Source organism: Antedon bifida, chromosome 7 (assembly GCF_963402885.1).
Source record: "Antedon bifida chromosome 7, ecAntBifi1.1, whole genome shotgun sequence".
Taxonomy (NCBI): Eukaryota; Metazoa; Echinodermata; class Crinoidea; order Comatulida; family Antedonidae; genus Antedon; species Antedon bifida.
The window spans coordinates 10558484-10571053 of NC_136232.1; the positions used below are offsets into that span (position 1 = coordinate 10558484).

General features: G+C 32.0%; 1 protein-coding gene across 2 annotated transcripts in view; it reads left to right on the plus strand.

Moving 5' to 3' along the window:
- LOC144847484 (myelin regulatory factor-like) overlaps positions 1–12570 on the plus strand; it is a 34988-nt gene that overhangs the window by 1104 nt on the left and 21314 nt on the right. For both annotated transcript variants that reach the window (XM_078703874.1, XM_078703875.1), the window contains exons 2-4: positions 3225–3291; positions 4547–4729; positions 9289–9594. In XM_078703874.1, coding sequence (XP_078560000.1) covers positions 3225–3291; positions 4547–4729; positions 9289–9594 — 556 coding nt within the window. The remainder of the gene's footprint in view (positions 1–3224; positions 3292–4546; positions 4730–9288; positions 9595–12570) is intronic.

Below are 12570 nucleotides of genomic sequence, written 5' to 3' on the forward strand. Positions count from 1 at the left end.
AAAACGTTATAATAGCGAATGCAAACCGGGGCTGATAATGTCGCCATGAAGATCAGGATGATTGGTGTCTTCCAATATAGCATGGAATACATCGGCAAGCCGTTCGCTGTCAGAACGAGTCAAGCATTTGCATAGACAAACCAATTACTCTCCCCGCTTGTATACTGTCAGATCAATTATGTTTTCGAAAATCAATCCTTATTTCTTTCGTTTTATTTATGTTTAGTTCAAGAAAATTGTAGCCATAATCGGTAAATCGAATAATATCAGATACAGAGAATAATCGTTGTTTTAAGTCCAACTATAGCAGAGTCGTCGTAAAATAGAAACACATATAATTATGTCTTCAATGAATCTGTTACCATTTTGTTTCTGTATCTACAATCGTTTCGTTTCTGTCAATGAATCTTCAATTGTGCTTGTCTAATGATTCCAGGTTCTTGGGTTTAAATCCATGTTGTTGGGATTTATCCCTTGCAAATAAAAAATATGATTTATCTACCGATAGGATTGGGCCGATTAGAATGCATTTGCCAACATTCTTTTACATATTTTACAACATTATAGAGTGTAGGTAATTTAACCGATTGTAATGTAGTATTTAGGATATTTTAATATCGATTGTACTGTAGTATTTAGGATGTTTTAATTCCGATTGTACTGTAGTAACATGTTTTAATTCCGATTGTATTGTAGTATTTAAGATTTTCTAATTTCGAATCCGATTGTACTAAAATTTAAAGTGTTTAAATCCAGATAGGAAAACATAGGCCTAGTATTTAATTAATATGCTTTAATTTTGATTATACTGTAGTGTTTAGTTTAGTTTTTATATATAATAAGTAAGTATACCTACTTATATAGTTTTTATTTATTTATTCATAGGAATCACCTTTATATCAGTGTCACACATTTATCAGTTAATGGTGCATCCAATTTACAGACAAAATTACAAATAACATAAGCCACAAAGTTCTAAATACTAATACATAACATCAAAAAAAATGTGAACAAATTCATTAATTAGATCTGTATGAAAATACATAATACGTAAATTGTACAATATATATAGGTCTAACTACAAAAATACAGAATAGGCCTAATAAATAAATAAAACATCCTCATAGAGATGTCTGTAGCTTGTTTACTATAATTATTAATCAATTAGTTGAGAGGGGTAATGCTGATAAAATTGTAGATCTAGTAACCCATGCTTTCATGAAATATTTTTTACAATAAAAATCAAAGATTTCTCCTAATGTTTCATTTTCAGTGAATAAATTGTCTAGCATAAGTGGTGTTTTAATTCCTTAGATCCACAATTAAAATTATCCCAGTACATACTTAAATTATTGTCTATGAGGTTGTTCTTAGGATCCAAGTATACATCATTTCTAACAGAGTTTAATGAAGGACATTTAAATAAAAAATGGTTTACTGTTTCTTTTTCGTTAGTAATACACATCTTACATAATCCTGTGTTATGATTTGACCAGGGGAGGATTGCCTACGACCCTCAAGATCTAGAGAGTTTGATGTTGCTTTAAATTTTTAAATTCATACTCGTAAAATTAGTTTTATCTAACAAATATTGTTAAAGGTTTGGAGTTCCTTTATACATAGTATATTCCGTTAACGTTGTTTTGCATTGGGCCTTTGAAAACCACTCGTTATGATCAACTTGTTTATTATTTTTCCTAAATGGCTTTATCCAGTTAGTAGATGGTTCTTGATTAAATTTGTCTATAAAATTTGTTTTATTTAAAATATCTTTAGTTAATATAGTAATATTGTTACAAAATCATTTCCTAACACAGTACCTAATAATAACATGCCTTATAAAAAGTACATGCATTGCTAGTTTTTGATGTTTTGTATTGTTCCTTGTAGTTTGTACTGTAGGTTACATACAGAACAATTGTATTGTCTTCCCATTCAATAGACACCCTCCTCTACATAAAACATAATACACCACACCCCTATCATAATAATGGTATAGTCCATATAAGTCGAGGTGGCCGAAAACGGCACCTGATCCGATGAGCATTTTAATTGTTGATTTTACACAAAGATATATTTTAGAAAGTTAGAAACTAACGTTAGAAAGTAAAAGTTTGTTTAAGTACATGCTTATGGAAGTTCATTGGCTGAGAGTACAAATAGAGAGAGAGAGAGTACATCCACTCTTACTGAGCCCTTTCAATCTGACTTAAAGTTATCATTTTGATATATTTGGTCATATTTCAAGTTTAAGTTTAAAATGATAAAGATAAACATTTCGTCACTGACGCCATAATCAATAATAAAGTTTTCAGTTTTTAACCAATTTCATGTTACAAGTTAATTACAACTTTGCACTATTTTGTAAATTTTTCAAATGAATTATATTTAATCAGTTTTGTTTTGCTCAAGGGTTAGGCAATGGTTAGTGAATTTACTGTATAAAACAATGGGTAGAAATTTTAAAAGTACTGTATAATGATTTTAAGAATAAAAATACATTAAAATACATTTTACCAGTTATTTTAATTTTTTTTCTCCAGATGAATAAAAAAGGTTTAGGGCCTACTCCCATTTTTTGTATTTGCCCTTAAGTGAAGTGTTAATAAAAAAACTTGCATTAGTATTTTCATTTTACCTTGAGGCAAGTGTAAAACATTCCAAAAATCTGCTGATGGCTTTGTGGTTTTTCTAAGGATTATAAAATTCTTACTCATTTCTACTGTATGTTAGAATAGTCATTTTAGTTACGCTATATAACATAATATTATAATAAACCGGTATTTTCAGTATTTACATGATTATAGAAAAACCATTTTAAATGTATTCATCTCTGTATCTAACTGTCTTCTATTGTACCATTAAAAAAATGTATGTTTGTTTTTTCTCTTAATTTAAACTTTTTAAATATTTATTGAATATTAAAGTAATGTAAACAAAGCTGAGGAGAATTGAGAAACAAAAATAGAGCAGTAAGAGAATTAGGAGCAAAGTTTCATAGAAGGCATTGATAAACATAGGATTTACGCCCCCCCCCCCCCACCACTATTTCTTATTGCTTATCTCTTCCCTTTACTTTTCTTCCTCTCCCACCTCTTATATCTTCTTGTACCCTTCCAACCAACTAATACTGTACACCGGCCTACATACAGTATTCATTAATTATTCATTATTTTCATTTCATCTTATTTTTACCAATTTTTAATAAATAAACTGTTTTACAGGTGGTGAATTTGATGATTTAAACTTCCAACTTTTAGAAGAATTAATTAGTACAGATGAACCTGAAATGTAAGTACCTTTTCACAAACTATTTTATTAAGTTCACCATCGTCTTGGTTCAAGCTTATGGCTAAATCCAGGGGTTTAAGGGGCCCCAGAGCATGAGACTTCCAATGCAACTATGCAGCAACTGAGGCCCATTAGGAGGTGCTACTGGCTTTTCCTCCTGTGTTACCCCACTAATTGTGTGCAATCTAAACTGTTCTTTAATAGTTTTTTTAAATAGCTAAAATATATATGAAATGCTTCATACAGTTACAACTAATTCCAGGGTTCCCCACCCCCCCACCCAAAAAAAAAACCACATGGTTTTAAGGCTATGGTTCTCATCTCTGGTTTTTTTTTTTCAATACTGAGATTGATGGTTAAAAATAAAAATCTGGTGATATTTTTCATTCTCTCTTGTTGAGGTTGATATTTCCACAACTACCAGTGATATTTTCCTTGGTAAAAAATAATTATCAATTATTATTAAAACCTGACTTTCATCAGCTACGATACATTGTTCAGTACTTTTACTAGAGCTGAGACAATTAACTTATTTTACATAAAATGTGGGTTTTGTTATCTTGTTCTATAAAGATCAACGCAAATAAACATTGTAATCTTATCGGCAATAGATGCTGCTCAGGTGAATAACTTTGAACATTGCACAGTTGAAATAGTATCAGTACTTTATAACCTGGTTGGTATCTTCCAAATGACCTTCATATGTTATATGACCTGTGAGATAACAATGCATAAGGAACCACAAACAAATATACTGTGAGATGCAAATATTGTAATTTTAATATTAGCATATTGAATGCGTTTCGTTCACTGTTTACGTTAAATACATAATAATACGGCTCTGTTTGTTTGTTTTTGTTTCTCTGCACACATAACATTTACAATGAAAGAACAAAATTACACTAGTAAAAAAAGAGTGTGCAGAAGGAGGTCAAAACGACTTCAAATCGTTGATTACTGACACTTAGAATTGGACTTTGTTTGAATGCTCTGGCATAAACCTAGTCCTAAAATTTAGACATTGGATCTTGTTAATGTATATAAAAAGCCCACCTGTAAAAGTATAAACATTTGGTGTCTCTCTCTCTGGAAATACCACCACTATTTTTTAGGCCATTTTTCTTTGTTGAAATTGGGTAAATTATATTAATTGCTAGCTTTAGAAGCTGTATATTTTAATGTAAACAAATGCCATTAACAATGTAATCCTGTTTTCTTTAATTAATCTAAAGTTTCAAAATATTTATTCTTTCAGAGTTCTTCCAGACATTAGCCAACAGGCAGTAGCATATTCCCAAAATGGACATAATCCAGTAAATAGTTTAACACAACAACAGACTCCGCAGCAGATACAGACGACAGTGACGTCAGCGACCGGGAGACCGACGTACGAGTACACAAATGGCGGTTTCCATCAAGATTTTTCTGTACCGTTAAGGTAAGCAATGTTAATTTCTATCATACAGCAGGTGAGCTGCACGATACCAAATGGTATGCAAAACAGTAGAGCTACAAAATTGGTGTTGTGATAGCTTCAGCAACTACACCAATTTTACTGCATTTGACGTCATGCCAAAGCTTTCACAGTTGATTGGTTTGTAGGCCATTTGGATGTGGGCTTGTTGTGAAGGATTTTAGTATCAAATCAAAAGTAGCTCAATTGACCTACTACATACATACTGTAATCTATCAACTATCATCACAGTATCAAACATATTTGTGAAGTAGATAAAATAATGCATGCATGAATATGGTATCTGATACATGTATGTATACATTTACAAAGTTATCTTCAATTGAAAATGAAGTAAACGAAACAGATTTATGTCGTACTTAAAATGCCCTGTGTGGAAGTCTAATTATATTTGTCCAAGTCAAATTAAGCCACCGACAACGAGGCCAAACTTCACTTTGTTATCTACAAAGTAAATAATAAGGTGGCTATTGCTGGGCAATTTAGGCACTTTACTAAGCTTGTGTCTACCAACACACTCAGATTAAGTTAAAGTGCTTTGTCATTAGTGTGAAGTAAGGGTTTTTATGTTTTGAACGTCGGAGAACGATTTGTTGTGGGTTTGTTGCTGAGAATGAAGAATGGAGTAAAAAGTCCAGAAAATGTATGTAATGATTTTGTTTATCACAAGTAATTGTGTAATTATTTATTACAGTGTAAATCTGTCACATATAGTATTTGAACTGGTAGTTAGTAAGTGTGTTCTTAATCAATAAAAGGCCATAAACCACTTTACAGTGACTGTATTTGAGGGGTGGTAAATTTCATCCATTTGTACAGTGTTATTTATTATGTAAAAAAGAAACATATTCAAGAATAGTTCATGCAAAAACTACTGTATATTACTGTATGTGAAATTATGTACAGTATCATACCAGCCTACTTTTTAACTGTATCTATACCCATCATGGAGGAAATTTCCTCCATGTACCCATGTACAGTAACTTTACTGGCAGACATTGTTAGCCAGCCCAAACTAATGTTTTTGTTTTTGGTAGACAAAACCTTTAGAAAGTCTTATTTGGGAGTGTACAGTATTGTCGATGTTTATAGGCCTATGCTGTGTAAAGCTCTGTCTACACTATCAAACTTTATGTGACAAAAAAATGTAATGTGCCCATATAGACATGATGTCATCACTACCATATTTGAGCAGATCACTACTATATTTGGGTAAATCACACTTTTTTTTTCAAACTAGTTTGATACTGTACCTGTAGACAGATCTTTAGCTTATAGAGAAATGATAGTGAATTCAATTGTTAAGTTTCTTCAGGATGCCCAGAAATCTATACTTAGGCTGAACTTCTTTTCTACTGACTTCCAGGAAATAGGACTTTATGGGTAGTCAATTTTTACAAGCGTTGACTATTAGTTTGGTAGGCCTAGCAGTAAAAATGCTATTCTGTACAGCTCCAGACTCCTCTTATTGTTTGGGACATAGCCAAGGTATTGGTGACTCACCTTACTAAATGAAAAGGAAGCCAATCTCTGTTTTCAACCTAATTATCCTACTATACTAGATTCAATGTACTACTCAATTGTGTGTATTTTACCACATAATTCTTTGTACTTCGACGAATCAGTCATTGTGTTATAAAAAAAAAGTTAAAGATCATACATCCTTCTAATGTCGTGACATTTGTAACTTTTTTTTCAGCAGGTTTTCTTGCCGTCTAGGGTACAAGTTGTGAGTAACTATATGGGGTTGTTAAATGTTATGTCGTGTCTGGCCTGTCCAAAATGAAATGACATCAAACTATTGGCTAATTCTATTATTGTATTGAAATATTATTTATTCTTACAGCGTATAATGCATAATAGTCTACTCATTGTCCAGTTATGATGAATTATTTCTATTTTAAATTTATAGGGAATATTTATTAATTTATTATTAACCAAAACCCATTTAATAGTATTTTAATAAAAATCAAAGGTCTGCTAACAATATAGAAATATGGTGACTTAAAATTTAATTTACAGAAAAAAATATCTCATTTTTATCAACTGAACCACTATTATAGTTTGAAGTTAAACCTTATAATAACTAGATATATTTTCTAGTATCTCTCAGCATAGGTTCAGTATGTATCTTTAGATTTCCCTGGGTACAGGCAATATGACCTGTAGTGAGATATGAACAAAAAAATCAAATCATTTTCCCAGATGGCAACCTTGGTCGAAAAGGAAATCACAGATAAACTACCAACTCCATAGCTTTTTTTTTGTTTTTTTGTTTGTACGGAGCAGGATGTTAAAAAGAGTTGGTTCTATGTTGCAAGACCTGTACCCCTTGACAAGGTGGTACAAGATGTTGAATAGGTGTAAGACGGAGTTAGGAAGTTGTTTGGGAAGGAAGTATCTCTCTCTTCCCAACAGGAATGTATCAAAAAAAGGAAACATGGAAGTAGTTGGATGGTTTTAATTACACCATCTTGTTCTAAATTTAATCTTAAGATTTTGATTATGACGTGTTCATAGACGTCATACAGTCTTGGAGGACTTTATATTAACAACTTAATCTAAATTTATGTCGGATTTTGGTCGGCGAATCCTTTTCAGTGGTTATTTTTAGGATTGTTTTCTACCAGATTATCTATATTGTCCATCCGAATTGATGTTTTGATAAATTTTATTTTTGTTTGAGACAACAATGGTACTAATTACAAAAGGTCCCAAACGGAAAAAATGATGCTACCCTTGGCATGAAATGCCGGTTGTGACTCGTGGATAAACGTCAGCGAGTAATATAAGCAGGAATTGCGATAAAATCAGAGATTCTGCTAGAACACTGGCAGATGATTTAAATGTTAAATATAAAGTACATAAATTTAATGTTGAATTCGAAACTGTAACAATGTTTCAATGATTTTGTACAGATAAAATTAACTCATACTCAACACATTTGTGTGTAATACACCTCTTCATAACTTGTTTGTCTAAACAACCTAACATCTTTTTTTCTAGACTTTTAGGGATAATGTTTAGAGGTTGAGTTCGGTCACCTAGCTAAACTTTTCTGCTATCATAGTCATTGTGTTTTTTTTTATTTAAAAAAGGAATTCAAACAAATTAAAATTATTAAAATGTTATAATTTCATAGTCTCTCATAAAATGCTGTGAGTTATTGTTAGCATGTAATATCAAAATGTTTGTGATTGTGAACTTGGTAAAAAATTAATGAGAAAAAAAATGATATAAAAAGATTTTTTAAAAAACATCCCTGGATTTTGTGGTTTCAAAGTGTTTCCTTGATGTCACAAAATTTGATCAATGATCAATCAATCAATTTGTAGACCACCAATATCCTGTAGATGCACCTTATATAAAGTTGTGTAACCCATGGTGATAAGCAACATAACTTGTTTGTTACTATGGGAGGCAGTGCTTAAAAACATACTGGTAAGTTTGTTAAATTCCTACTCAATTTTGTGTGTACCTACAATACAATAGTTGTCTGGTACAAGCCTTTAGTTATTCAGGTACTACAGTACACCTTAATTAGAAGGTGATATAGCTCAGTAATCATGAAAAGGAGGAAGGGTACAGTACAATCAGAGAAAGAAGTAAATAAAGTAAAGAAGTTTATAAAAAACAAGTTGACCAGCTGTAGTGCAAGAAGGAGAGAGGGATCAGCATCATATCCTATTTGCCAATACAGGATATTCAAACTTGTTAGACTACATTCAGTTGTGATAATACCGTAGGCTCAAACATCCTACTACTTTAATGGGCCAGTGGTACTGAGAGAAGAGAATGGTACAACAAGGATATGAGTGGGTGGGAGGCATTAAAACACATGCTGGCATCCTGCAACCTGAGTTGACCGTCTTCCTATAGTCAGGACAAGTCCATGGTTGCGTGCCTATAGACAAATTAATGATATTTTAGAAATGGTAATTGGCCTACCATTCATAAACAAACACTTTGCATAATTTTAGTTTTTAAGGTCATACTACTAGGATTATCATACTATTATTTATAATACCTTCTACAGACTGTTTAATGCCTATTGTCTAGTCAACTTATCTTTCCGACATTCCATATAAAATATTCTTATATTTTAAAGGATTAATAACTTAATTGTGATCTGGCTGTCATGACTTCATATTTGTAATAAAAGTATGTTTTACTCATAATAAAGTAAACTTTAATATAGAATTTATTTATAGAATTTTACTGTATACTTCTTTATTAATATATTTTATACCTGTATATCTTTGATTGCTAATTTCATCTACATGAAATTAAATGTGTAATAAATTAATCACTAATATCAATAATATTGGCAAGAAAATTTCACTGTACTGTACACTAAAGTATGATCCTACCACAATTACAGTATACAATGTACAAATCATTTATGATATTTTTTAAGTAGTTTATATCAGCTGCTGCTTTTATGGATTTTTTCGCGGATTTTTCCAACTTTATGATATTTGTTTTCTATTTTTATCTGACATTTGAAACATTTTTCTTCACAGTCATATACCAGACTCTCCACCAAACTCCGAACCTTACTCGCCTCCAGAGCAGAAGCCGGTCATTCCAGGCCAGTTACAACCAGATGCTGGCAACATGTTCCGACCAGGTGTTGCCAACGGTATTCACGTCCCGACGGCAGCGGCGATGATGAATGGGCAGGTTCCCATTGAAACGCCATCATGTAGCTCGGCAGTGGTCTCGCAGCAGTTGGTGAACTTTATTCAGAGCAATCCAAATCCTCCGATTCTTGCGAATATCACGTCAGCAGATAACCAGCAACCTCCACCTCTACCAAGGAAAGATAGGTTTGTTGCATTTTACTATTAATAGCAAACTGTTTTGCCTAACTTCTGAAAAATAGTTTTCTAAAGTGTTCTGAAGTGTTTTAACTAGATTACATTAGAAAACTTTTTTCCTAAATTCTGAAAACTATTTTTCTAAAGTTTGCTGAAGTTTTTCAACTAGTCTACACTGGCAAACTTTTTGCCTAACTTCTGAAAACTAGTTTTCTTCAGTTTTTCAACTGGTCTACACTGGTAAATGTTTTTGCTTCAGAAAACTTCTGAAAACTAGTTTTCTGAAGTTTTCTGAAGTATTTTAACTAGATTACATTAGCAAACTTTTTGCCTAACTTCTGAAAACTATTTTTCTAAAGTTTTCTGAAGTACTGTATTTTAACTAGATTACATTAGCAAACTTTTTGCCTAAATTCTGAAAACTATTTTTCTAAAGTTTGATGAAGTTTTTCAACTAGTCTACACTGCCAAACTTTTTGCCTAACCTCTGAAAACTATTTTAAGTTTTTCAATTGGTCTATACCGGGAAACTTTTGTGTCTTTTCTGAAAACTTTTTCAACTGGTTTACACTGGCAAACTTTTTACCTAACTTGAGTTTACTAAGTTTTCAAACTTAGTTTGCTAAGTGTAAACTAGCTTTTGTGAAACCTCCACAGGAACACAAACTTAAGGACCAACATTGACCTATGACAACATTTTGACAATTTTGCATGAAAATGCTTGTAAACTAAAGGTATTATTTTTCTGAATGATGTACTTTAGGAAATAATTTACTTTTAAATATCTTTTACAAAGTTCACTTACCTCTTTTATAGAAATACATAAAATAATCCTTTGTTAATATCATTGTTCATATTGTATCAAAAGAGAAAGTTTTTGAATAGTTGACGTCGATAATCCGTATTTATTTTGAGTCGGAAAAAGAATGTACATTATTTGATAATAGAAAGAAAGAATAGAAGTGTTTTGTGTATTGTCCTGCATTATGTTCCTGTAATTCATTCTGTGTACCCTGTATTACATATTGAGGAAGTGTTAATATTTTATATAATATTATGAAATAACAATTGCAGTTTAGTATAGTCATTCAGGTATCTGTTGTTCAGGGTCTTTCTCATAGTATATAATATTTAGTTTATGAAAGTACAGGGAGACCTGTGGAAAAATGGGAAAGGCTACTTGGTGTGCAAGCCCCTTAGCTTAGACCCAACCCAAAAAAATAGCTGAAACAAACAAAAATATCTAAGTAAAAATCTCTGGGTCTTTGCCTTTAAAAAAACCATGTACATACATCAAAATACAATATGATATACGATACGATAATATACACTTTACTGTCAAACAATAATCGTCTTAGATGCATTGTATTGCAAAAAACCAAGTGCATAAACAAACAACAGGAAAAAAACATACAGTACTGAAATCATGAATGAGGGGTAAAATCACATGACAACAATCACAGTTAAAAGGAGTCATTTTACCAGGTACCAGTCCAGGGATGACCTTTTACAAAACATTATGTTGAGCTATCACACCAGGAGTCCCAGCAGAAGGTTAGGGGTAGCTATGGCAGAAGCAGCAATGTAAAAAGCATAAACAGCTGTCATACTAGTGGCTATATTATTTGCTATTCTTTCCTGGAATACATAACTTGTGAAGTATAGTTTTCTGCGTCCAGTCTGGGGATTATATACTTTGCGGGTGGTCACATTATGGCCAGTGATTCTATGAATAACTTGATTATACTACCACAGAGCGACACAGAATACCAAAGTGTTCATTCTGTGTAATAGTGCACATCACCTTATATTATTATGTTCATTATCATAATGTGAATACTGCTTTTAAGGGATATATGTATTTCTTCTTTATACTTGGTAGCCTCTTCCATACAAAGATTGTTCTCCAAGAATATTCGACATACAGCAAACAAAACATATAAAAATTAAGCAAAAAATAAAATAATATATAAATATAAAAATCCGATGCCTGCCACCCTCCAAATCCAGCAAACCAGAATCCAACTAACTACAGTCTGTGGACAAGTATATTGTATACCTTTATGAATGTTAGATACAGTAGCTATGAAGGATGGATGATGACAAAAAAAACAGTTATATAATTAATTTTTAGAATATATAAACTACTTTCAGATTATCACCAAACTATTATAGAAGGGACACCCCTATTATAAAAAGATCTATTTATTTAAAGAAAGCCCACTGTGTCTGTTTACCAAGTCAAGTACAGTAATCTAAATTCAGGAGAATTTTGCAATAACCAAATATTTAATATTCATAAAACAATCCAATATAAATCGAAACTGCCCTTATTTCTGGATTTACAGCATTTTGACCAAACTTTTGGCACAGACTACGGAAAAAGAAACCTCGGCCTAAACTCAAATTATGATCAAGGAGGTTTTTAATTGATTATTTCCATACATTTCCATATTTGGAAAATTTATAACAAATATTATCACTGTTATGTAGTGATTGATACATTAATTGTGCACTAATTTATGTTCATGAGCCATAGACAGGGCCATCTAATTAACGGTAATAATGGTCCTACTGTAGCATGACGGTTAGGGTAATTTACTCATAGAGGGGTTGTCATCATCATCATCATAGTCGGCCATTTTCAGTCCATTGTTGGATGAGAGTTTAGTGTAATTTCCAGGTTACTGTAGGTCTTGATCTCAGACTTTATGCGACAAAAAATGTGATGTGCCCATGGACATGATGATGTCTTACCATATTTGGGCATATCACTACCATATTTGTGCACATCACACTTTTTTTTTGTCAAACTAGTTTGATAGTGTAGACAAAGCTTTACTCTGATACCATTTGGTGAATCAACAATATGGCTTTTTCGTTTCTCCATCATTTCTGCTGTCTTCCTTTTCTTTCCATTGGTGTCTAAACTGTCAGTTACACCATCTGTAGAAGGTAGTGATCTGCAATACCTGCCTGCAATAC